At 41.9% G+C, this 26,914-nt stretch overlaps 3 protein-coding genes across 3 annotated transcripts; 1 reads left to right on the forward strand and 2 right to left on the reverse strand.

Annotated features, from left to right (window-relative positions):
* Positions 1 to 567: 567 nt before the first annotated feature.
* LOC113756583 (receptor kinase-like protein Xa21) lies at positions 568 to 2,199 on the reverse strand. The gene is made up of 3 exons (XM_027300218.1): positions 1,546 to 2,199; positions 849 to 1,261; positions 568 to 626 (listed from the first exon to the last, which is right to left on the reverse strand). The coding sequence occupies exons 1-2, from the start codon at positions 2,183 to 2,185 to the stop codon at positions 858 to 860; spliced, it is 1,044 nt and encodes a 347-aa protein (XP_027156019.1). The 5' UTR covers positions 2,186 to 2,199; the 3' UTR covers positions 568 to 626; positions 849 to 857.
* Positions 2,187 to 4,267, reverse strand: LOC113756572 (LRR receptor-like serine/threonine-protein kinase EFR). Its single transcript, XM_027300208.1, has 2 exons — positions 2,289 to 4,267; positions 2,187 to 2,217 (listed from the first exon to the last, which is right to left on the reverse strand). The coding sequence occupies exons 1-2, from the start codon at positions 4,265 to 4,267 to the stop codon at positions 2,187 to 2,189; spliced, it is 2,010 nt and encodes a 669-aa protein (XP_027156009.1).
* Positions 4,268 to 14,185: 9,918 nt separating this feature from the next.
* LOC113756573 lies at positions 14,186 to 16,525 on the forward strand. Its single transcript, XM_027300209.1, has 3 exons — positions 14,186 to 14,879; positions 14,981 to 15,108; positions 16,046 to 16,525. Exons 1-3 carry the CDS (start codon positions 14,186 to 14,188, stop codon positions 16,523 to 16,525), a joined length of 1,302 nt encoding a protein of 433 aa, XP_027156010.1.
* Positions 16,526 to 26,914: the final 10,389 nt, after the last annotated feature.

A 26,914-nucleotide genomic window follows, 5' to 3' on the forward strand; every position in this document is an offset into this window, starting at 1 on the left:
CTTTTCCCTTCTGATTTTTTTTTTTTTGGCAGTTCCTCCAATTATTTAACATTTTATCTTTTCTTTTCATTTCTCCTTCTCCTTCACTTCCTTCTTTAACTTTTCTTTCGACCCGATATTGCCTAGATTATTTACTAGGCCCTACTAACATTTTATGTTCAAAATCATCAAGATATGGCATAAAAGTATGAGCCCCACCATGGCTAGATCCATAGTTTTAAGGGGCAAGGTGACTTAATTGAGCAATATATGGATATGGTAATAAGGGAACATATGAATTTATTGTACAATTGATCCTCACCTTTTATCCCCTTATGTTGTTCTGATAGTAACTGAAATTTCATATAGTAGCAAAGTCAAAATTCAAAGAAAGTGGGAGCAAGACTATGCATTGTAAGTATAATGTATTGCATACTATCCAAGCATAATATGGAAGCATTAAGATGTTCAAGCAGAATTGAACCAATTGACTGCCTTCAAGAACATCTAATTCTTAGAAAGAAAGACTATAGGAACATGTTTGAATCATCCATTTATTTTTTTTCTCAAATAATAAGCCAAAGGTGTCTTCTTCATTATCTCACCCAATTAACAACTTCAGCTTGGAGATTCAGACCAGTAAGCAGCTGCAAATCAAGAATTCATGCATTAGTTTGAGAAGCCATCTTTTTCCATGCTTGTAAGCACAACACATAGCTTTTGCCTTTTTTGTTTTGGGTTTGGACTGGAATAGATTTTGACTGGTAGAACGAGTTTAGCTTGCAAGCCTAGATCAAGAATAAAATTCTTTGCCTAATATAGAAAAAATGGACTTCAACTTGTGGGCTGTATTAAATTTTTGAGTATACCTGTAGATATTAAGCTTCAAGATTTTCTTGATGCACCCTGACGCCAAGGAAAACATCCTTAATGAGATGTAATTTTCTGACAACTTCATTCATATGCATCCTGTCATTTGGTAATCTTGCAGAGCACTTAAGTCCAAATTTCAGCAGGGAAATAATGCAATCAATCTCTCTTCCACCATTAATAGTTTCCCCTCCAGGAGTCATAATTCTGTTTTCATCTCCTTCAAGAAGAAGCAAAGGGTCCACGATCTCAGGAACTCGTTCATGCAAAGCTCCATTAACATAGTTATGTAGATCAAGGTCACCCACGAATATATCATCTGTTGGCCTCCTTCCTGTAATCATCTCTAGCAAAAGAATGCCATAGCTGTAGACATTCCCTTGAGTTGATGCCACAAGGCCCATTCCATACTCTGAGATTTTGTTTCTAGACATGTTATAATTGGGTAGTAAAAGAAAAACTATAAAAAAAAAAAAACTAAGTGATTAAAATTAATCAAATGTTAGATTGGGGCATAATGGACCTTCTTTTATAACAAAATGACTTAATTAAAATTAGCTACTATGCATCGGTGATTAGAGATCTCATAGTAATTATAATAAAAAAATTAAAAAGAATTAAATGTCCCAAAAGTTCTATATTTCTGTGCACAATTAAGTAACGTCTTGCCCATAAAAAGTTGTAATTCGTAATTACCTGGAGCTGCATAACCGATTGATCCTTTTAAGGCAATAGTACTGCTGGTTCTTTGCTCGGAAGAAGTGTTGACGGGTTTTGGGAGAAGCCTTGCCAATCCAAAATCACCCACATGAGCAACAAGATCATTGTCAAGAAGAATGTTACTTGGTTTTAGATCACAGTGAACAATCTCAGCTTCGCAGTGGTCGTGAAGATATTGCAATGCTGAAGCCACATCAATTGCAATATTTAGCTTCTGAGAAAGATTAAGACTTCTTGAGCTTGTTGCCTGAGCAGTTGTCTCTGAAGGATGCAGCCACAGGTCCAGATTTCCATTTTCCATGAACTCATAGACTAGAGCTTTGAATTCATCACCCTTGGAATCAATACTGGAGCAATAACTCACGATAGAAACGAGGTTTCTATGGCGAATATTTCTCAATGCTTTGCACTCGGCCTTAAAACTTTTGGAAGCTCCGTTCTTTTGAAGATCAAGAACTTTAACTGCTACAAGCTTGTTGCCATGTTTTTCTAGCCTTCCTTTGTAGACAGATCCAAAATTTCCTGAACCAATTAAGTTTTCTGGAGAAAATCCAGAAGTTGCACGAAGAAGTTCATGGTAAGAAAGCCGTAAGAGCTCATTGATTCTTGGGGGCATGCTAGAGAATCCTGCCACCATTCTTCTTTCTCCTTTATGATATACCAAGAAATATAACAACATTGCACCAAGAACCAGAAGCGTTGCTGGTAAAACAATGGACAGTAATATGATAACCTTCAGCTTTCCTCTGTTTTTCCCCTTAATCACTGGGCAAGGTGGGAACTCCAATTCTGGAATGCCTCCACAGAGTTTGTTGTTGCCGGTCAATGATATTTGACTTGCATTACTGAAAATTCCAGTGTTTGGTATCTCGCCCTCGATGTCGTTGTACGAAAGGTTTAAGTACCTCAAATATTGAAGCTTCTCAAGTTCTCTGGGTATTGGACCGGTCAAGTTATTACTTGAAAGGTCTAATTTCTGGATGCTCTTCCAAGAAGCCAAATTTGGTGGAATTGTTCCATGGAAGAAATTGGATTGCATAAAAAGATTCTCCAGATTTGAACAGTCAGCAAGTGATATGGGTATATCTCCAGCAAGTTGGTTGTGGGAAACCGTGAAATTCACCAAATGTACAAGCTTTCCAACTTCAGGAGGCAGAGAACCAGTAAAAAAATTTTCACTTAATCCTATATAAATCAATGATGAATGTGTCTCCAGAAAATGTGATGATATAATTCCAGTGAAGTTGTTTTGAGATATATACAGATATTGCAAATTTTGACAGTTCATAAGAACATTGTCAAATATATTGCCCCCTTCAAACTGGTTGGTCGACAAATCCAGCTCAGATAGACCGGTGGCGTTGCATAGAGTAGAGACTATCTGTCCTGACAAGTCATTTTGGCCTAGACTTAGAAATTGCAAATTTTGTAATTTGCCAAAATCTCTTGGAATGACCACTGAAAGATAGTTTTCTTCAAGGCCAAGTTGAATTAGGTTGACAAAGTTTCCAAATCCTTGTGGAATGGTTCCTGACAGTTGGTTTCCTCCCAAGTACAATGCAGTGAGTTGATTTGAGAGATTGGCCACGACTTTAGGTATATTACCTCCAAAATTATTGGTACTCAATGAAAAAACGCTTAGATCACTGCAGTTGGTCAATGATGCAATAAAATCTAAGTCTCCAGTTGAATTACCGCCGAAGAGATTTTCTTTAAGATTTAATTTTTGAAGATTTGTCAGATCTCCTAAATTAGTTGGAATTTGGCCTGCGAACTTATTATAGGGAAGATCAAGTTTCTCAAGCCCAGAAGCATTAGTGATTGAAGATGGAAAGTTTCCATAGAAGTTGTTCCCCCCAACACCTAATGCTTCCAGATTTGGTAGGGTGAGACCTATGTTGGTTGGGAGATTGCCATGAAAGGAATTGCCGGCCACTGAAATGACAGTAATGGCTGAACTATTAAAGATTGAGGCAGGGATTATACCAGATAGTTTATTTTCTGCAGCTGAAAATATAGATAACCTTTTTAAGAGCCCCATTTCCATGGGCAAATTTCCCTCCAGATTGTTAAAGGCAAGACTGAGTGTAGTCAGCGATGATAAGTTCCCAATGGAGGAGGGAATCTCTCCTGTCAAATTGTTTGCGTGAAGATAAAAATTTTCAAGCTTCTTCAAATAGCTCAGCTGATCAATTGGAATCTTCCCTTCTAGCTTGTTACTGGTTAGGTCAACAGCTATCATCTCTGCGCAGTAGTTCAATTTTGCTGGGATTTTTCCACTGATTGCGTTACTTGAGAGGTTCAAGGCTCTTAGCCTGAAGAGGCGACCAAATTCTTGGGGAATCTCACCATGGAATTGATTCTCCGCAAGTTGGATGAACCTCATGAAGCTTAGATTTCCGACATGAGGAGATATGGTTCCAGACAACTGCTTATGCCTTAGAATCAAGGCTATGACCCTCTGATGTCGGGCACTGCATGTGACTCCTTCCCAGTGACAATGGTGTTGTGAATGGTTCCAGGAATTCAGGACTCCAAACGGATCATCGTATATCTGATTCTTGAATTCAAGCAGAGCAAGGCGATCGGTCTCATTTTGAAATTGTTTAGAAGCTGAAACATGGCTTACTGAAAAGTTCATGGCAACTGAGAGTAGGAGAAAAATGCTCGCTAATATTGATGAGCGAAATCCCCACATGGTATTGGGAACTTCCATGAGCTGCTGGATGCGAAGATGGATTAATTTGCAACAAATTGATGATTGAATGATAAAAGTTTCTGCGGAATGGGAACAATAATGTTTGAGCTGTTATAGATTCTTGTAGTTGTGCTTATATTAGCCCAAACAACTGGAACGAAATAATTTCTTGTATATTTTCGAGTAAAATGAGCTAAACTTCGTTGTGAGAACTTACATTCAGAAATGGTCAGCGAGCTTCCACCAACTTACAATTTAGTAACCTAATAAAACAAACACGCAAGATGATTATTGGTCCTTTACGTATCAACGTCTATCAATTTGGAAAATGGCCAGCGACTTTATAGAAATCAAATGCGCTTCTATTTCTAAATTCTCGTATGCATTTTTCAGTCAATCTGCCTAGGGGAGTCAGTTGCTCTGCTCTAAGTCTACACAAACATACAAAACTGAGCACAAATAATTTATCTGAGGTTGGAGAAAATGTATTCTTTTTTCTTGACCTAAACAATAAAAGTATTCTGTTCGTCTTACTTAGTTATATTTTTATTCCTTTTTCCTCATCTTCTAATTGACAACCAACCTAATGTCTTCTCTCAACTTACACTTCTTTGTGTGTATTACGAGATGTCAACCACAATTTTTGCGATGACTAGTCAGCGGCGGATTTGCATGGAGCACCCAATTCCATTAGTATAGCCTTCAATTTTAGTAATTTTTTCGCTTTGCCCCCCAATAAATTTTCCTCAAAAGTGAATGCACTGCTCCAAAATCAAATGCCTAGGTTTGCAATTTGGCGGAATTGGAATACTAAACAATTCAAAATCAAATGCTTTTTACTCTAATCATTTGGTTTCCTTGAAAGTCATTTTAATTTACTACTCATTAATTAAATACTTTCTTTGGACTTTTTCCAATAAAATAAATATAGAATTCAGTAATCGTTTGTGCAATGAAAAATAAAGAGAAAGTAATATTTTCCAATACAGCATACTTAACAATATCGCAGGCAAACGAGCAGTTTAAAAATGTTTAGCATGCTTTTTAAAAGAAAATGACTGTTTTATTAGTAAGTTTTAGCATGTCATTTTGGGTTATATTAATCATGATATGCATGTATTACATTTACTTGTTATACAAATGCTATTGTTATGGCTTTCAGGAAAAAAAAAAAAGAAGAAGAAATTTAATATTAATTTTGTTTCCACTAGAAATTATTTCTGGCTCTGCGCTGTGACCAGTGTAAAGGTTTGCATTAGCATGTTCGTATCTCAGAAAACTTTTTCTATGAGAAACATTATTTCCAAAAGCTAAAGAGGAAAATTAATAGAATGGAAAAATCGTCCAACAGGTCAAATTTGCTTCAAAGTTTTATGCATGACTAAGTTTCTTTCTTATTTTGCTTCAGTGTTTTATGCATGATTAAGTTTCTTTCTTATTTATTCTTAGGTAAGTTATACTTTATCATCTTGTGTATCAGAGCCTTTCCACATAATCCCTTCGTGATTAAACTAAAGTGTCAAGCGATAGGAGATAACGTTCAAACTATAGAATCTCACCTCAAGCAAAGACCCTAGGAAGTAATTGGATCTACCATTGTTTTTGGTATAAAAGTTCCTATAAAATTGGGAAATGCCTATAACGGATTAACTGAAATGTCAAGATTGCCCTCGTTTCAAAGCTAAAATGACTGGAATGGCAAAAATATATACAAATGTTGTATGCATTACACTTTCGCCCCTATAATTTAGCATTTTTCAGATAACCCTCTTACGATTTTCTAATCTATGTATAACCCTCATCATGTTGTTAATAAATAATTTCCATTTTGACATTGGAATAATTCTAATATTTTAATCAACTTTGCCACGAAGGAAAAATGTGAGGAAACCATATTTTTAATCAACTCTTAAAACCATAGGAGAGCTAAGTGATAGCTCAATCCCACACCATAAAGTTAAGACATGTCAGACTAGAATATAAATAGGAATTTAAGAGTTCAAATTAAAATTGAGACATTCATTTTGTCCTAATTAGGACGGAACTTAAAATCTTAAATAATTAGATTTGACCGCTAACGCTCGGGGTTAGGTGAACAGATTTTCAAGCTAGGGCCTCTTTTTTGGAATGATAACCAATTATAAGGGTCCATTTGGTTCATGGGATGATATAGAATTGGATTAATCATCCTGTGTCATTCCGTATTTGGTTGCATTTTATATATAAGATGACACATTCCAATTAACCGAATTAATCCCCTATATATGGGATAAAATAATCCTATGAAAGAGGTGATATTAGTCATCCTGGAATGACTAAGAGATAGGATGATGAAATATTAGACTAACTTATTCCTACAAATAATATAAATTTATACTATCATAATTATATAACCTTACCCTCACATGATAATATAATATGAATAGACTAATTTGCCCCTACAAATTAATTTATAATTTTTGACTAATTTGCTTCTACCACTAACATAACAATATTTGAACTAATTTGCTCTTGCGAATGATACAAATTCATACTGAATATTATATAACCATATTCTCACATAATAACATGATAATAAATGGATTAATTTGCCCCTACTAATTATATTAAAAAGATTTACTAATTTGCCCCCATTCATTATTTAAAATTTTTGACAAATTCACCCTTATTAATTAATCTAAATTTTTTGACTAATTTGCCCCTACTTCATAATAAAAGGACTATATTACCGGTGGACTAAATTGCCCTTACAAACCTTATTTTCTCAACCAAATTCTATAGAAATACATAACCTTATCAATTGGGCTTTGCAAATGAGGGCTTCAATAAGCTCCACCTTGGCCCAGAGAAAAATTTTCTATATTGGCTTGAGTTTGGTTGATTTAAGGGATAATTTCAAAAACCTCCCTTGAGGTTTCTGACAATTTCATTGAGCTCCCATAAGATTTGAAAAATTACACTTACCTCCCTTGATTTGATTGTTTTAGTAACAAAATCTTAAAATAATATTGACTTGGTCAATTTTTAAATGCATACCCAAATATATCCTTGTGTAATGAGTTTTAATTTATTTTTCTATACAATTATAAGATTATATAGTATAATTATAAGGAAAATGTGCCAAAATTTTCATGTCCATATCTACTATTTGATAAACAACTATAATAATAATTTTATTACTATGATATGATACTTTTGATGGTATTTTATTATGGATTTAGATTTATAAGATAGAAAAAATATTGAAATAATTAATTTAGAGTTTATGAATTTTTGGAGTAGTGGGATTATCATAATTTAATAGTGCTTTTGGGCCATTTCTTTTTGATTTATTGTTACTTTTAATACCAAAAATAGAAAACAAAGATTAGCCAAAACATTGGAGTACATATAAAATTAATTCGTCAAAAAAATCACTAGTTCGATATTTGGTTATAATAGAAACTAGGGCAATAGGTGGTAGTTTTACAATTTTATTAGCGAAAATTAGAAAAAAATGAATAAGAAGGAAAAATAATGAAAAATAATTTTAAAACTCATTCTAAGTATAAGCATACAAAATAAGGGATTTTCATTAAAATATTTAGGGTTAAATGCAAAAAACCCCCACAAACTATATACCCAGTTGCAGTTTACCCCCTAAACTATAATAATAAGTATCTTTTGCCCTGAATGATATGTTTGGACAACACTACTCCTACTATCTTAAATCTTTTCTTTTTTTTCTCTATTAGCTTTTTTCATTTTTTCCTTTTATTTTCTTTTTTTTTTCTCCTTCTCTCGTGGAACTAGCCAACGTCTCTCTCCGATGTGAAAAGACTTACATAAAAAATTTTAAAATTTTTTAAATTGCTTTTTAAATTTCTTTATTTGTTAAATTCATTCTTAATCATTTGTCATAAACTCTTTGTTATTACAAAATATAAGTATCTTATATTGTAAAGTGTATTAATCTAGTAATTCAACAATTTAAGTACCTATAAACTAATTAAGAGTTCACAGTTACTCAACTACTTATAATAAAAGTAACATATTATATATCACATAAAAATGAAAAGTTAGCAATTTTTATTTGTAGTGAAATAAAAAATAAGAATAAACAACAATAGTAGTTCATTTTGTTTGTTATTGATACTACTAATAATTGATTAATCAATTTCTCTATTTTATTACTATATATTTGAAAAGTTCAATTTCTTAAATGACATTGACTTCAACATTTGGAAAACAAATGTTGTATTCCATAGATTTTTTTATAAAATATTGACATATGAAATTAAGAAATAAACAAATTTGACTAATCTAGTCTACTTATTTAAACAATGTTTAAAGAAAAAAAGGAAGAATTTAAAAAGATAATGATAGGGAAAAAAGGAAAAATAACAATGCTTAAAATAAAAGGGGTAGATTTGTCCAAACATATCATTCAAGGGGGCAAAATGCCTATTATTCTAGTTTAGGAGGTAAACTACAACTGGGTATATAGTTTGTGGGGATTTTTTGCATTTAACCCAAATATTTAAGAGTAAAATTGTCATTTTAAATGACAAGAGAGGTATGTGTAATTTTTCAAACTTCAGGGGAGCTCAGTGAAATTGTCAGATACCTCAGGGGAGGTTTCTGAAATCATCCCTTGATTTAAAACTCTTAAATGGGTTGCATTTTATTCAATTTAACCCTCGTTTAGCCAAAACTGGGCCAATTTTTTAATTGAATTTCAAATTTAGATTCAAAAACTAGGTTAAAACTTATTTTTAAAGGTCTGAATGGGTTGAGTTTGAGTGAATGCAAATTTTTATATATCAAAACTCTTGATTTATTTTATAATTCTAAGGTTTCAAATTATTTTATTTTAATAAAAGTTATAAATTATTAAATTATTTTACTAAAACGATCCTACAAATTAAGGGGTACTTTGATCATTAAAATAGTAATCTTATCTCATCTAATATCCAATCAAACACATGATTGAGTTATTTTTCAATATATCATATTCAATCTAGAACCAATCAAACACTAGATAACTTGGATTATTAATTTGAGGATGAGTTAACCCAGGATTAATAATCCAAGGATGAGTCTTTCCATTTCATCCGATCTGTGAACTAAACAAACCCTAAGTCCTGAAAACAAATAAATTGGGTAATAAGGTAGGAGGAGCCTTTATGCTTACAAATCAAATGATTTGGATGTAAAATGGCTTATCGTCCTCTCAACTATATATAAATCTATGCCTTTTTTTAATTTTGAACAATTACCATTATTTTAGTTCAACAGATGGATGGGCTAAATGTAGACGTCTCACTACTAAATGCACACGTTTTATTATTCAATTAAATAAAAAGAACAAATGCTTAAAATGGAGAAAATGATTCTTTGCAAACTGAATAAAGAGTCGGCGTTTAGGCCAAAAAAAAAAAGAGTTGGCGTCGATAAATCCCTGCAGACTGTAGTTTTTTTTTTTTCTCTTTTTTTGGAGCAAAATAGAAAAGAGTTAGATAAATCACTGTTTGTGCCATCACAAAAATTACAGCAAAATGCCACTGTATGGTAATAAAGTGGTTGTACCTATGATAAAGCAAATTCATGCTAGACATAAAATCTGTTTCAATGGAAAAAAAAGTTTAGTAAAACTTTTAAGTGTATTTATTTCAAATAAATGCAATTATTGGAACTAATTACACATAATAATCACTACAAATGAATATTCAAAAATAGCTCAATAAAAATATAGTTACCTGTATGTTCAAACATGAGGGAAGACAGCAATAAAGGCACGGGGAACAGGGGAATAAGATGAATTATATTCCCAGATATTGGTGGCTAAAAAACTTCTTTAACCCAATCTTCAAATGCTCAAGCAGAGTTGAGCCGGTTGACTTCAACTTTTAAATCAGCATGACTAACACGACAAAACAAGAAAATAAAATGTTTAAAGCATACATTTATTTTCCAGGTAAAAATCCATAAGTGTGTATCTCTTCATGAGTGCAGCAGCTAGTAATTTCACCTTGGAGCTTCGGATTTGCATACAACTGCAAATCCAAAGAAAACCACGCGTTAGCACTTCGCACCAAGAAGATATCCATTTACATGCTAGGGAGTGAATTAAGACTGTCAAATGAAAAGTGCGCCTTGTCTTGTACCCTTCTGGTGCTATGTGCTAATGTACCTGTCAAGCCTCAAGATTTTTCTTGATGTACCTTGATGCCAAGAAACACATCCATAATGAGATGTAATTTTTGCACAATATCATCATAATCATCATTATCATTAATGCAGAGGCCCCGTCCCGGGTCTAGACGCGTGGCAGCCCAGCGAGAGCAGGGCTGGGCCTGGACCGCAGGCCCCTGGCACCCGTCCTGGGGGGCTGACCGCCACTAGGGCTCTGAGTGGCTTCAGGAAACAGTCCCGCAGAGGGCGGGGAGGATCCCCCTCCGCGCGGGATTGAGATTATATCGGGCAGATCCCGAAACGTACGGAGGTCGGACTCTCACGCAAGTATAAATGGTAACGCACACCAACTACACAAGGTACGCTCGCTATACACCGATTACCCCCGACTGTTTCACTTTCCGTGAACTTTACTCACTGGAAAACTAACTTGACCGTCGGAGTGCCCTCAGGGACGACCTCAGGGCCCCCTTGTTAGATCACTCTCTTGCTTGTCTTGCAAGCTTGGAACCAGCTCTTCCCATCAGCACGCCCAGCTCGTCAGGTCAGCTCAGTCCGGGGAAGTTCAGCGCTTCTTCAGTTGGCGCCGTCTGTGGGAACGAAAGGTAATCGAAGTTGTGTTGATGGCGAAAACGCGTTCCAAACGAACCGTGGAGAGCACCAGCCCTAAAGCCGGCGAGGGGTCCCGTCGAATGGAGACCGGGGCGGATCCGGGCGCCGGGGGCTCAGCCCTCTCAGGGGAACGGAGATAGCAGATTTTCCAGTTCGTGACGGAGAACCTCCTCATGCTGAAAGACATAATCCAGCAGGCGAAGGAGGGGGGTGAAGCCGGGGCCGCCTCCAAGGCGAAGGGGAAGGAGAAGGAATCACCTCCCGACCCCTCGGAGGATGAGTCGCGGGACCAGCCCCCCAGAAGGAAACGGCCACGGATTCCCCCTCGCCCACGGGCCTCGGTGGTTGAAGATAGTGAGAGATACTCCCGCGACCGATCCGCGGGGAGCTGTCCAAGAGACCCCTACCCACGAAAATCCACGCAGAACGGGCCTGAGCGTTCTCCTGCTCGGTCTGTTAAGAGCCGGCCACGCGACCTCCCTCAGTGGAAACCTGTCCAAGACGAACTCGAGCAGATCCTGCGGCCACGATTGTACGAGGACAACTACACGACCTCGCCCTTTACCCGGGAGATAGAGGACTACCCGCTACCTCTGAGATTCAAGATCCCGAACATCGAGTTGTACGATGCATCGACTGACCCGGAAGACCATCTCTCGGTCTTCCTGACACACATGCGCCTGCAGACCGCGGCGGACGAGATTCGCTGCAAGACCTTTCCCATGTTCCTGAAAGGTAAGGCTCGGCTTTGGTTCCAAGGTTTGGCCCCAGGGACTATCCGGAGTTTTCTCGAGCTTGCCAGGCAGTTCGTCGCCCAGTTCATCTCCTCCAAAACCTATACGAAGAACGCGACCCACCTGATGGCAATCAGGCAGAGGCCCGACGAGTCATTGAGGAATTTCATGACCCGTTTCAATACGAAAAACTTACAGATCAGGGACAAGGACGAGAAAGTGGTCATGACTGCCTTCGTGAATGGACTCAGGGTAGAGGAGCTCTTCTACAAGTTGGCCGAGAAGCCTCCCGCAAATCTGGAGGAGCTCTTAATCCGGGCGCACGCGGCCGCCAATGCAGAGGAGGCGGCTCGCCTAAAGAGAGAGTCGGATTGGGAACTCGGGGATCGAAGAGAGCCGGGAAAAACCCCCGAGAACAAGGATGGTCCGGCCAAGAAGAACGTCTTTGACCGGCTCTCGAGGGAAAAAGCCCATGCTCCGCCACCACTCCCGGAGAAAGACTACACCCCCTTGACTCGGCCTAGAGCCCAGATCCTGACTGTTATGGAGGCGGAAGGCCTGGGAGGTCGGCCTCCCAAAATGGGGACACCTCGGAACAAAAGGAACCAGGACCGGTTCTGCGCTTTCCATCGCGACGTCGGACACGACATGGAGGGGTGCTGGGCCTTGCGGAAAGAGATCGAGGATCTGGTCCAGCGCGGCTTCTTGGGACAGTTCGTGCGGCAAGGTCGCCCCGGCCAGGAGCCCGGACGCACCTACCGTGGAGATCGGGGTGAGGGCCGGCATCGCGATCGCCCTGAGCAGCGGGACGCGCTTAGGGGCCACTCCCCCAATCAAGACACCCAGAACCTAGCGGGGGTGATAAACATCATCGCTGGGGGCCCTACGGGGGAAACAGCCATGCAGCTCGGAAGAACCGGGGACCTCCCCCGAGGGGGATGATTCCTTGAAGCGCTTAAGCATTTATGAGGAGATCACTTTCGGACCAAGGGATGCAGTTCCTCTAGCGTCCGGGAACCACGAGACTATCATGATAGACATTGTCACCAACAACTATCGAGCGAAGAAGGTGTATGTCGACCAAGGGAGTGCGGTTGACATTATGTTGTATTGGGTGTTCAAGGAGCTCGGTTTGGAGAATGAACAGCTGACCCCGGTTCGGACACCCCTTGTGGGTTTCACCGGACCGCCTATCAGCCCGGAGGGAATGATCACCCTGATGGTCACGGTAGGGCAGGCCCCCAAATGCCGGACCATCCCTGTCAATTTCGTGGTGGTCAAGCAACGGTCCCCGTACAACGTGTTCCTGGGTCGGCCTGTTTTGAACGCCCTCCGAGCTATTTCCTCCACGCTCCACCTCAGCGTCAAATTCCCCACTCCGAGAGGGGTAGCCGAGGTGCACGGTGATCCAGAGTTGGCCAGAGTTTGCTATTTGGCCATGCTTCGAGGACAGGAGAAGGTGGTCGCTCAGACGACCTGCTTGGAACCCTACATTCCAGGAGAGGAGGCCCGGCAACTGGGCACCGAGGACGAGATCGAGGAGTTCCCCTTGAGGGAAGACCGGCCCTCCCAGGTGATCTTCATTGGCGCGCTGCTGCCCCCGGAGGAGAAGGAGGGTTTGAAGGCCCTGTTAAGGGAATACTCCTAGGTCTTTGCATGGACGGTTGAGGACATGTCCGGGATTCCGACCGACCTAGCAGTCCACCACCTCAACGTAGATCCTCGCTTCAAGCCGGTGAAACAGAAGAAAAGGAGTTTCGCCCCGGAGAGGAACGAGATAATCAAGCAGGAGGTCGGCAAGCTGCTGGAATCCAAGATCATCCTGGAGGTACATTACCCGACCTGGTTGGCCAATCCCGTCCTGGTGAAGAAGGAGGACCAGTCGTGGAGGATGTGCATGGACTTCACAGATCTTAACAAGGCCTGTCCAAAGGACTATTTTCCCCTGCCAAGGATCGACAGGTTAGTAGATTCTACTGTGGGTTTTGACGTTTTGTGCTTTCTGGATGCTTTCAAGGGATACCACTAGATCGAAATGGCTGAGGAGGATCGGAAAAAAACTTCCTTCATCACTGAGGAAGGAACCTACTGCTACTGAATCATGCCATTTGGGCTGAAAAACGCTGGGGCTACCTACCAGCGCCTGGTCAACAAACTGTTCCAAAATCAGATCGGGAGAAGCATGGAGGTCTACGTGGACGACATGATCGTCAAAAGCTGAACCGACCAGTGGCTCATTCCAGACCTGAGGGAAATCTTGGATATCCTGTGGGAGAGCCGGATGCGGTTGAACCCGAAGAAATGCACCTACGGGGTCAGGTCGGAAAAGTTCCTGGGATTCTTGGTGTCCCGAGAAGGGATTCGAGCCAATCCGGATAAGCTCCAGCCTATCATGGACATGGCCCCTCCGAGGAACGTAAGGGAGGTCCAGCAACTCACGGGGAGGATGGCTGCCCTGAGCAGGTTCCTCTCGCGTTCCGCGGTCAGGGGGCTGCCTTTCTTTCGAATCCTGAAAATTCCCAAAGATTTTCAATGGACTGAAGAATGCCAGAAAGCCTTTGCTGACCTCAAAGTATATGTGGCCGAACTACCTACCTTGAACGCCCCGGAGCAGGGAGAAAACCTGTTCCTATACTTGTCTGCCTGCAACGAGGCCGTCAGTGCGATTTTGGTGCGGGAGGACAGGGGGGCTCAGAAGCCAATATACTATGTCAGCCGAACTTTGCAGAGGCCGGAAACGCGGTACACGCCGGCGGAGAAACTGGTCCTTGCCTTGGTGCACGCGGCCTGTAAGTTCCGACCTTACTTCCAGACCCATAGCATCGTCGTCATAACGGATCAGCCCCTACGGCAGATACTTACAAAGCCCGAGGTCTCGGGCAGAATGACCAAGTGGGTCGTCGAACTAGCTGAGCACGACATCGGCTATCAGCCTCGCACCGCTATCAAGGCTCAGGTCTTGGCAGACTTCCTTGCTGAGGGGGCTAGCTTGACCCTGACCGAGCCAAGCCCTTTGCGTGAGGACATACGGCCGGAGGAGCCATGGGTGCTATTCGTAGACGGGGCCTCGAATAAGGAAGGAAGCGGAGTCGGTCTGCTACTCACTCGCCCACTGGGGAAGAGCTGACCTACGCGTTCAGATTTGACTTCCCGGCATCCAACAATGAGGCTGAGTACGAGGCCCTATTGACAGGATTGCGGATAGCCCACCAGATGGGTAAAATCGCGATCAAAGTCTGGAGCGACTCTCAACTCATCGTCCACCAAGTTCGCGGGGAATACGAAACCAAGGAGGATGTCATGAAGAAATACCTGGCCAAGGTACAGGAGGCAATCGCCCTGTTCGACACTTTTAAAATCGAGCGGGTGCCGAGATCACAAAACAAGAGTGCGGACGCCGTGTCGAAACTGGCGTCCTCCTCGTTTGCGCACCTGAACAAGGAAGTCTTGGTAAATTTGGTCAAACAGAAAAGTATCGACCAAATCCAGGTCTTGGCTATAGACAGCCCGGCCACCTGAATGACTCCTCTCATCGATTTTCTCAGCTCGGGTGCCCTGCCAGGAGACAGGACCGAGGCCCGCCGACTTCAGCTCAGAGCCGCTAAGTACGCCTACGCCGGGGGAACCCTCTACAGGAGGTCGTATCTGTCCCCCTGGCTAAAGTGCGTGACTCCAGAAGAGGGCGACTACATCCTTCGTGAAGTTCACGAGAGCTTATGTGCGGCCCATGTGGGATCCCGAGTATTGGCCAAAAAGTGTCTTCTCCTGGGCTACTATTGGCCCTCAGTGTTCCAAGATGCCGCGGCCCTGATTTAGAAATGCCGAGCTTGCCAAGTGCACGCCCCACTGCGCCACCAACCAGCCCGGGAAATGGTCCCCATCTATAGTCCCTGGCCCTTCGTCCAGTGGGGGGTAAACCTCTTGGGGCCTTTCCCTCGAGCCCGGGGAGATACGAGCACCTCGTGGTAGCCATCGACTACTTTACAAAGTGGATGGAAGCGGAGCTCTGGCCATTATCTCGGGGAGAACAATTCAAAAATCTTTCTGGAGGAACATAGTTTGCGTTTCGGGATTCCGCATGTTTAATATCCAACAACGGGCGCCAATTCACCGAAAACCCCTCAGGCTGGTGGCCGAGCTCGGAATCAACCAGCACTTCACATCGGTCCACCCCCAGGCCAACGGCCAGGTGGAAAATTTTAACCGAACCATTCTGCAAGGACTAAAAACTAGGTTGGAACTAGCCCAGTCTAACTAGCTGGATGAACTCCATGGTGTCCTCTGGGCTTACCGCACTACGCCCAGGACGGCCACCCACGAGACCCCGTTTTCTCTGACTTATGGGGTAGAAGTGGTGGTACCCGCAGAGATCGGCCTCTCCTCGCCTCGGACACAGAACTTCGTTGCGTCATCCAACGAGGAAGAGCTGAGGTGTAGCTTGGACATGCTGGAGGCCAAGCGCGAGGAAGCGGCGATACGGATGGCTAAGTATAAAAGCCAGCTCGCCCACTATCATAACGCCAAAGTGAGGAACATACAGTACCAGCCGGGAGACCTTGTCTTAAGAAAGAACTCGGTCAGCAAAGCTCATAACTCCAACAAGCTCGACCCCAATTGGGAGGGACCGTACAAGGTCCTGGAAGCGAGCCGGGTTGGTTACTGCAAGCTCGCGAAAATGGATGGATCAAAGGTACCCCGCACTTGGCACTTCTCGAATCTGCGGTTGTTCGTGGGATAGATTAGACCAGGATGTCTTACTGTCTGTTCTTCGGAACCCACATACAAGTTCATCATTAAATAAATGTTTGATTTTCAAGTTTTAAGCTCTTCGTTATCAATACCGTTTAATTTTTTAGTTTAAGTCCTACACTAGCACACTCAGACAATGCTAAGTGTCCTAGTGGGGGGTTGGGGCAAGGGACAGAGTGCCTTGAAAGTTCGATGATGCTCGGCCCCAAGAGGTCAGCACGGATAGACGTTCAACCCAAGAGGTCGGCGCGGCTTAAAGTTCGATGATGCTCGACCCCAAGAGGTCAGCACGGATAGATGCTCGACCCAAGAGGTCAGCGCGGCTTAAAGCTTCAAAGTCTGGAAGTTTGGCGGTGCTCAGCCCCAAGAGGTTGGCACGAATGGATACTCGACCCCAGGTGGCCGGCACGACTTGAGGCCTTGAAATCGGAAAGACCGACACTCGGCCCCAAGAGGTCGGCGCGGCATGAACTATTGTGGGTTTGTTGGAATTCGAGAGTGTGACGCTCGACCCAGGAAGTCGGCATGAACGCCTTCAAAGCCAGACGTTCGACCCAGGAGGTCGGCAGGACTATCCTTAAAGTTTGGTGCTCAGCCCTAAGAGACTGGCACATCGCCTTGAGGGGTCTACTTGGTGCTCGACCCGGGAGGTCGGCACATGGTTTTGATAATCTGATTGCCCTTGACAATTTAGCTGTTAGATTAAAAAGAGGGATATATTTGGTGCTCGACCCAGGAGGTCGGCACGTGGCTTTGGTCGCTAGAGTTTGACGCAGGCGGGAATTGCAAGGTAGTTTCCTTCGAGTTTTATATATGCATTCAAAACCTATCTATTACAAAGCTTCCAAGTCGACACTAGATAGTTTCCTTCGAGTTTTATATATGCATTCGAAACCTATCTATTACAAAGCATACCGAGTTATGAAAAGGAAGGGGAAAGGAGGACCGAGCCGTGCACAGCTCGATCCCTCTTCTTTTTACTGGTAACCTGCTTGGAGCGGGGGCTGAAGGTACACCTTAAACATGTTGAGAGGTGTATGATGAAAGCTATTCAGGAAGGTAGCTGTGAAGGCCCTGAACCCAGAGGCAGGGGAACCTATCCAACTCGGATGGACCTTCAAGAGCATTTTCAACTGGAGCATGGTCACATCCTTATAAGAAAATGGAAAGGGTTTCTGGAGTGGTCGCTGCCCTAGGCCACCGGCTCCTTCCCGGAAGCTCTGCCAGGAGCCTCGTCCTCCTCCAGGGGAACCTTCTCCAGGTCGGCTCCCACGTCAGACCTGCTCGCCAGCTCCTTCAGGGCGTGCCCCTTACAATACCCGTCAAAGAGCCAGTCTATCCTCTCCTCGGCGGCAGGATTGTACTCCTTGAACGCGGCCAAGTCGAAGCTAGGAAGGCCAAGCTCCTTGACCCGGTTTAGGGCTCGCGTGAAGCCGACCTGAAGGATAGGCTGATTGAGGAGAGCGACGTCCTCGGCAAACTGTTGGGAGGAGATGAACTCCCGAACAGCCTTCTTCCACTCTCCGCTGACGGTACCGGAGAGCTCGATGGCGTGGTCCTCTCTCAGCTTGGTCACGCCGGCCTTCTCCTGATCGAGCTCCGACCTAGTGGAAGCGAGCTAGACCTGGGCCGCTTCCAGTCCTTTCTCGGCCTGGCCCAACTTGGCCTTAAGGGAGTCCGCCTCCTTAAGGGCCTGGGTAAGCCTCTGCTCTGTCTCCCGGTTCTTCTTTTGCAATTTCTCCAAGTCGGGAGACAGCTCGGAGAAGCGGGTCGCCAGGGCAGCACCAGCTGCGTTGGCCTGAGGAGGAGGGGAAACAGGTCAGCATGTTACGCTATCTAACCAACACGCAGAGGCACAGCTGACCCAAGGGGTAGAGAACTTACTTGGGCCTGAGCGGTGTAATACGCGTCCTGGAGCTCGGAGGGGTTGGCCAGCTCCATCCACCTCCTGTCCCGGGGGAGGATCGAGCCCGCAATCAGCTCGCGAGCCACCTCTGGAAATTGGGCTCGGTCATTGATACAGAGCCCCCAGGACGGACAGAAGCGACGGGGGTCGTGCATGGTGGGAGCCTGGCCCGAATTCAGGGGGCCACGTTGCGGAAATGCCACAGGCTGGGGGGAGGTGACTCCCGTGCGTGCTCCTCCGCGGAGCCGACCCCCAGGTGGACCGGACCCGCATAAAGGGCGCCTTCCGACGTCAGCAGGAGAGCGGGCTGTGCTGAGGTGAGCGCAAGCCTCTTCTCGGGCTGGGGGGCTTCGTCCCCTCGGCCCCTCTTCTACCCGGCCGTTTTCTTCTTACTGGCGGCCTGCTTGGAGAGGGAGGAGTGAGGTGCCTCCTTCTGGGGGCTCGAGTTTCCCCCGGAAGGTGGAGCGGCCTCAGAGGCCTTCTTGGCGGCCTCCAACTGCGGAGTCGGGGCCACCAGCTCGGAGGGCGTGCCCAGCAACTTGGAAAGCCTCCTCACTGCAGCAAACATCGCCAGGTTAGCGAAAACAGGTCAGCAGGAAAAGATATAATACATATATGTGAAAACAACACAACAGACAACGGGAGCACAGAGGCGGCATTACAGTCGTCGTAGTTGAGGGGGGAAGGCACCACTTTTCCAGGGGACCCAGACATCGTCCCCATCAGTCCGGCCGCAGATATCTGCTCGGTGGAGAACTTGGCCGCGTAGAGCTTCACCTTGGAGCTCACCAGCTGGCTGAGGGCTTCCGAGTCCAAGTCCTCTGGAAAAGGGTCGGAGAGGACCTCCCTGACCTTCCACACATTGGGGGGAAAATGTGTGGATTTAACAAAGAAGAAGTCCCCCTTCCAGTTCTTTATGGAAGAAGGGACCCCGAAGAGAAGATCCTGGGTGCCCTTCCTGCCACGACCTTTGTTAGCGGTTCGGCGGGAGAAATAGTACCACCCAGGAAGGGAGAGTTTGAGGGTGTAAGAGGCTCGGAAGAGGGAGAGAGAATAGGGGATGGCGCAGATTTGACAATAGATCAGGAATCCAATAATAATTCTGATCAAGTTGGGGTGGACCTGGGTGATCCGGAGCCCCCAGTAGCTCAGGATCTCAACCAGGGCTGGAGGAACTGGGAGACGGAGCCCTGCGACCAGTTGCTCCTTATAGATGGCTACGAAGTCAGGGGGAGGTCGGCAAGCTCGGTCGTCGGGCCCGGCGGCCCTCGGCTTAAAGGTCGGAGGAATAAAAAAGGACTCGACCAGCTCGGCCACTGCCTCGGGCGAGAGAGTGACTTCCTGCGGGTCGAGGTGATCATAGTTAAATCCGGGATCATCCCCCTGCTCGGAAGCAGGGGTTCCCTCAGAGGAGTCCCTGTCCTCTCCAACTCCTCCCTGGGCTCCGCCGGGAGAGTCATGTAGGGATCTGGGGAAGGGGATGGAGGTGGCCTGCTGCTTGATGAAAGCGTCGAACTCGGCCGCCTCCTCCAGGACTCGGGTAGAAGGAGAGTGTGCAGAGGGAGAGCTCATAACGACTATGGGCTCTAGCAAGTCAGGGATTTGGAAGCTGGAGTTAGAAGCAGAAGAGGAAGAAGGAGAAGGAGAGGGAGACGAAGGCGGGGACGAAGATGAAGAAGAAATGAGGATTCTGAGGGCTCTACGATGGGCCGGAATTTGGGATGCGGTGGAAGTAACGTCGGAACGACCCGACATAAAAAGCAGAAGGTGGCAAACAGGAGGAAAGACACTGTGATGGGAGAAGGAAGGGGACTTACTGGTAACTGGAGTAAGGAAAAATGGGGAATCGCCGGAATCTGGGCACGGGAAGCCGGAAGCTTTGTTGCTGGGAGATGAAAATACACGAGGGAAGGAGAAAATGGCAAATAGAGTCGGTTGAAGTCCGATGACCCCTATTTATAGGGGGTGAAATGGGGGGAAAACGGTTGCTTGAAATTGAACCGTCCCCATGTGAACGCATTTAATGGCAGTACGGAAACCGAAGAGACGCGACAACCGAAAGGATGTGGGCGCGGCTTTTCGAGGACAGCACTGTACTGGAGGTGGCTCTGGCAGAGCAGTGTGCGGCGCTGCCCTCCCACGTGGCAGAGGTAGATTAGGTCTGTCAGAAAACCCTACCTAATCTAGGGGGTTAGTGCAGAGGCCTCGTCCCGGGCCTAGACGTGTGGCAGCCCAGCGAGGGCAGGGCTGGGCTGGGCCTGGACCGCAGGCCCCTGGCACCCATCCTGGGGGGCTGACCCCCACTAGGGCTCTGAGTGGCTCCAGGAAACAGTCCCGCAGAGGGCGGGGAGGATCGGGCAGGTCCCGAAGCGTACGGAGGTCGGACTCTCACACAGGTATAAATGGTAACGCACACCAACTACACAAGGTACGCTCGCTATACACCGATTACCCCCGACTGTTTCACTTTCCGTGAACTTTACTCACCGGAAAACTAACTTGACCGTCGGAGTGCCCTCGGGGACGACCTCGGGGCCCCCTTGTTAGATCACTCTCTTGCTTGTCTTGCAGGTTTGGAACCAGCTCTTCCTATCAGCACGCCGAGCTCGTCAGGTCAGCTCGGTCCGGGGAAGCTCAGCGCTTCTTCAATTAACATTATCATTATCATTACTTTTATAAAAGTATGGTGAATATTGGTGCTTTGGAGTGTAAGTACGATATTGTCTTAATCTTTGCACTTCCCATCATGCCCTCTTTCTTTTATTATGTAATTTATTATATTTCATTTATGGTAATTATTAATATAAAACCACATTCCATTATATTTCTATTATAATGGTAATAAACATGAAAAACCTTCTAACCAAAACTCTTCACCTACTTATGGTTGTTGAGAAATATTAATATTATTGAAATAGAATTATAATTATATGTACCGAGAAAATACACATCAAAATAAAAGAATAAAAACTACAAATCAAATTAAAAAAAAGAAAAAAAATAAGCTACAAACAAGAATAAAAGAAAGGAATAAAAAGGGTAAACTCATCGTCTTTGCTAATGAAATTTATTTGCTCTACAAAAATCAACGGCAAATTGGGAATAATTATGGTGGAATATTTACATCTTATAATTAACAAACACAACACTTAAAAGAATGCAGAAAGTTTATATTCAAAGAATTGATACTTAATTAAAGAATATGGTATCTCATTTCGTTTTAAACAATTTTGACTAACAAATTCAATTCATATAATATGTGAAATAGGCATAGTAGACCATGTAAACAATATGGACACAAAGACTTAAGTTTTACTTTGCATGAAAATTGATGTCACTGAAATTTTTGAACAAAGGAAACTGGTCCTACGTTCGAGTTATAAATAATCAACCAATTAAAATTGTTATAATTGTACTAATAGGTCCTATAGTTGTACTAATAATCAACCTATTATGTTTGTACTAAAAAGAAATTGGTCCTACATTCAAATTACACAACCTATTATAATTGTACTAATACTAGTTTCAAAAACATTGTACTAATACAATTTTTTTAGACAAAGAAAATAAATATACAAGAAGGAATCAAAATTTTTTGAAATTATGTCAAAATATTGAGTTTCTGTTCAAACCTCATCTTTTCAATTGTTAAAATTAGATGACTTTATTAGGATTCCGCCGTTGATGTTAATTCAGACCAGACATATCTAAATTTTGACTGGTAAATAATTTCATCAAGAGACCAAGACTAGAGATGAAAGCACAACATAAAACATATCCTAGAACAATAGAAATAAAAGAAGCCAATTTATACTCTAATGCCCTTTTTGAAATTGAAAGCTTTGTTATTTATTTCATAGATATTTATTAGTTCTATTGACTACTCCAACTTTTAATATCTTGAGGTATGATCCTTGCTTAACAATATTGTTTTGTTTATAATAGCTTATAATATTATGATTTTATCTAATGACACCATAGGTATCAATATTATCCAAAAAGCTCAAAAATCATGATTTCAATGTAAATGATATTTTCAAAACAATAACTTTCAAAGAAAAAGAAAAAGTTTATGATGTTAACAATTTGTATATGCCAAAATATTTTAGTATAAAAAAATATAAAATTTTTGAGACAATATAATCAAATGTAAAGCCCGTGAGTTTTTACTAGTGACTACTAATAAATTTGACAAAACGCGTTTGAAAGAAGGGAAAATGATTATTGGTCCTTTACGTATCACTGTCTACTAATTTGGAGAATGGCCTGTACACTGACTAAAAGAAAGATTTTACGAATGATGACAGGCAAGAATTTGGAATTTAGAGAACAAAGCTAATGTGTTTCTATTTCTAGTTGACAGGTTGTCAGCCTGTGCAATAATAATACCTGCTCAAACTAAAAGTAATTTCTGTAGATAGTGGTGAGCAGGGTCGAATCCACAGGGACTGGGAGTAATTATTTCTTTTCAAGTTCACAGTGACGAGAGGGTGTTTTTGTGCAGAATGTGACAATCAAATAAATTCAACTAAAATCTAAGAAACTACTAAAAATTAAATAACAAATTACTGAAATCAAATGAGTGATAATTAAGGATCTAGCCAAGAAATAACTTCAGCAACGGTTCACCCAATTGATCATCGATAAGCAAAGGCAATTCCAATTATTTACTAATAAATAGGTTATAACTACTAAACAGGCGATGGCAGTCAACCCCTCCTTACTGTGTCGGTGATCAAGGTACGCCCGTTAATCACTGCTCTAATTGAGAAATAATCCTAGGTACGCCCATAGAATTTAATTCCCCAATTGCCTTACGTATTAGAGGCGCCCTATTCTAACCAAATAACGCACTACCAGGGTTATTTTAGATTAGCCCGCGTATTCCCCTGACACGAAGTCTAATATGCCAGTTGCCACTATTTTAGAGCAATTAAACAATTACGGATTTAATGCCCTAATTGACAATAGATTATCCAATCAACTAATTATCTGGATCCAAGACAATCAATTAATTAAATAACCATAAACATAGCAACCAAAAAATATGCGGATACCAATAAATGAAAGAAAAAGATAAAATTAAATCGATCTCACAAATTTTAGGCGACCCAGAGCCTTCGTTGTTCCTTGACTAGAGTGAGGGAATTAGTTCATAATTGATGAACAAAATCCACACAAAATTGAAACAAGAGTCGCGGCCATCAACTCCGAAATTGGGAAATGCAATTCACTCGAAGGAATAAAGCAAAGTAAAGTAACAATGGATGATTTAGTCTTCAGTGCTCCTGACTCACGCAGGAGGTAGCCACAAAAGATTCCAAGGAAAAGTCAAAAGCTCTCCACTACAAGACGAAGGAGACCAAACGGTCAAAGGAAAAGCTAAACTATAAAAATGGAAAAACTAAGAGGGAAGCCAGCTCCCTGCTGTGCGGCGGCTCCCCCAGGGGGAAGAAGAAGACTCCTTTACTTCAGCCCTGCGTTCCTCCTTTTAATGCTGCCCTCTGCGAATTACCAAAAAGACTTGTATCTCCTTATTCCAAAAATGCCCTCGATTGCCTGCTATGTGAACTCTTTCCCGATAACTGTCAAATTGGCCTTTATTGTGATATTTTTGTTCTACTCCCTGAAATAAATATAAATTACGAAAAATGAGTAGAATCTAATAATTAATTCACATCAAGTCAGGTAATAGGGGAAATTAATAATAAAATAAATGACAAAATTGCAACCTATCACTAGTATGCATTTTTTAGCCAATCTTTGTTTGTTTCTCTTTTACTTCCTTTTTTTTGGACTTTTCTAGCGGGTGCCCATTACCATTAACACACCTAAATTCTACCTAATCTACCATATATATACACATTTTAACAAAAATTATATTCCCTTGCATTTATATACTTTACTTAATTAATTTTACCTTTTAAAAAATCTAACTCCTTAAGTATATCTTAACAAGTACCCATTGGGCACACATACCCTTTTAAAAAAAAAAGAAAAAGAAAAAGAGATCCACCTTGAGATGGTGGAAGTTTTGCATCGAATTTTTCTATTTTATTGAGAAATACATCTATACTATATTAAAAGCACAAGCTCGAATTAGTGGATTAGTGCGTTAGATTTCATATTTGATAACATCCTCAATATGTAAGTTCATGTTATTTGTTAGCCTTGCCTTATTTGTGATAATTGAAACCATTTATTTATATAGGGAAATATTATTTGCACTCCTACCATTTGTTTGTCATATAGTCTATAAATGAAAATTATAAGATTAGAATGATAGTGGGAATGTGATTAACAAAAATGGGAGTGCAAATAATATTTCCCTTTATATAAGGTCAACACTAAAATCGTTACTTTAGAAGTTATTTTGATATTGAAACATATTACCTTAATTTTCTTGATTTCGTACAGGAAACCAATTCAAAGTTCGTATTTGTAACTTCATCAGTTAGTTCAGATTAGACAGCTAAACTTTGCTTCACTTGGAGGAGGATATGTCTATCATTAAGTAGGACTCTAGCATCAATGGTGGTTTAGAACTTAAAAAATAAGTGAAGGTATATTAGATATCACCAAAAAAAAAGGAAGAAACACTATTATATTATATAGTAATAGAAATAGATAGACAGATGTATACAAATTAAAGTTTGTGATTGATCAAATTACTAAGAATAATATATTACGTAGTAGTGGCAAGACAAAATGGTAAAAAATAAGGGAAATAATAATAATAATAATAATAATAAAGTGAGAGAGAAAAGAAATAAATGGAAATAAGTAAAAGATTAACGGTAATTTCATCCCTAAACATGAATTTGGAAGGTAAATTGAGTAAATTAACAAGTCTTTAGGAAAGCAAATTGCAATACCTGGGGTAAAGTGATACGGTACGTCAGGGGACAATTTCGAGACCAAACTTATTCTTTTTCCGGTTTTGTTTTGTGTAGAACATTGACACTATGATTTGATCAGGTCTTCTAATCAGGACTAACATCCAAGATCTGAATCCCATGTGAGCTGTAGACATAAGCTTATTCTAATGAGGTCCGTGAGTTATAGGTGCAAGCAGTTTGGCATTAGTTAATTATCATTTGACGAAATTGGTGGCTGAATTATTAATTAATCTAATCTTTCAAAATTTAGGAAAATTTTATGGTTCGTTTTAGATATCATTTCCTCAACTTGTATTTCTCACTAAAGATAGTAATTTAAATTTTAAATATTTAATAATGTTTAATCTAAGGGTCAATAACACTTCTTTCACCATCCAACGGTAAATTTCACTAAATTATAGGTATGATACCCAGAAGGAATCGTAAAATCTCCCCAAATTTTTAATGCTTCTAAAGAGTTGTCTCGTACTGCTTGTTCTTTGAACTTGTCATATAAAATTCACTGTTTTGTCTCTTTTTTCTCATTCTGGTTGTAATTAAGATAGCACATGATAACTAAACAAAATCAATACTCATAATAGAAAAGAAATGTTTCTGGCATAGTAATTCAGAAGCAGAGAATTGCATGATTCCCCTTGCAGCTTTTGCATGCTCCCGTAGAATAAAGCCAATTTAATAACTCCAACTTCCAATTTGCAGCAGAAGTGTCCATTTAAATGCCAGAGTTCATAAACTGTTACATAATAATCCTAGTAGATTCAAGCTTCAATGGTAGAATGGAGTAGACTTTGAAACCAGGAAGTGCCTAACTTCTATAACATATTAGTTCTAATGTCTTTTCCGATGAGGAGAGGGGACAAACTAAGAAAGTAACTACGGGCAGTGCATTCCACTCTACCTGTTAAGTGTCAAGATTTTCATTTTCAAAAATCCTGACACCAAGAAAGATATCTTTAACGAGTTGTACTTTTCTCACGACTTCATTCATGTGCATCCGGTCATTTGGTAATCTTGCAGAGCACTTTAGTCCAATTTTCAACAGTGAGGCAAGGCATTCCATGTGTCTTCCACCATTATTTACTTCCTCTCCTGCAGCCATTTCTCTGTTTTCTTCTCCTGTTGCAATGAGCACTGGCTCCACAATCTTGGTAAGTGGTTCAGGCATAGCCATATTGACATAGTTGTACAAATCCAAGCCATCAGTAAACATATCATCTGTTGGCCTCCGCCCTGCAATCATCTCCAGTAATAGTATCCCATAGCTATAGACAAATTAAAAGGCCTCAGTTCTACCTGCATTGAGCCAAAGTAAAATTACTCAAATTGCAGTTGAGCTCGTTGAAATCATGTCGACTTCTCCTTTATATTAACATTGCATAAATCTCACTGAATTTCTTTTTTGTCTCGTTTTTAAGAGGATAACGAAGAGCTAAACAATCTTGTTCACAGAGAAAACCTTGGCTTTTAAGACAAAAACTTAAGAGGATATCGTTGTAATTGATTTAACTCAGAAAAGAAAACAAGAAAACTATGACTTATCCTAAATATTTGAGGTCTTCTAACTCATTCTACC

This window comes from Coffea eugenioides, unplaced genomic scaffold (assembly GCF_003713205.1).
Source record: "Coffea eugenioides isolate CCC68of unplaced genomic scaffold, Ceug_1.0 ScVebR1_23;HRSCAF=104, whole genome shotgun sequence".
NCBI classification, from domain to species: Eukaryota; Viridiplantae; Streptophyta; class Magnoliopsida; order Gentianales; family Rubiaceae; genus Coffea; species Coffea eugenioides.

What these genes read in the sequence shown, in the direction of transcription:
- LOC113756573 (XM_027300209.1), top strand. Translation starts at nt 14,186, where the DNA reads ATGGCCCCTCCGAGGAACGTAAGGGAGGTCCAGCAACTCACGGGGAGG. An exon ending in TAAGGAAGGAAGCGGAGTCG is followed by an intron (nt 14,880 to 14,980) that starts GTCTGCTACTCA and finishes CCCTATTGACAG; the next exon opens with GATTGCGGATAGCCCACCAG. An exon ending in TGAAGAAATACCTGGCCAAG is followed by an intron (nt 15,109 to 16,045) that starts GTACAGGAGGCA and finishes CAGTCTAACTAG; the next exon opens with CTGGATGAACTCCATGGTGT.
- LOC113756583 (XM_027300218.1), bottom strand. Translation starts at nt 2,185, where the DNA reads ATGCCCCCAAGAATCAATGAGCTCTTACGGCTTTCTTACCATGAACTT. An exon ending in AATCGGTTATGCAGCTCCAG is followed by an intron (nt 1,262 to 1,545) that starts GTAATTACGAAT and finishes ACAAAATCTCAG; the next exon opens with AGTATGGAATGGGCCTTGTG.
- LOC113756572 (XM_027300208.1), bottom strand. Translation starts at nt 4,267, where the DNA reads ATGTGGGGATTTCGCTCATCAATATTAGCGAGCATTTTTCTCCTACTC. An exon ending in CTGAAGGTTATCATATTACT is followed by an intron (nt 2,218 to 2,288) that starts GTCCATTGTTTT and finishes TATATCATAAAG; the next exon opens with GAGAAAGAAGAATGGTGGCA.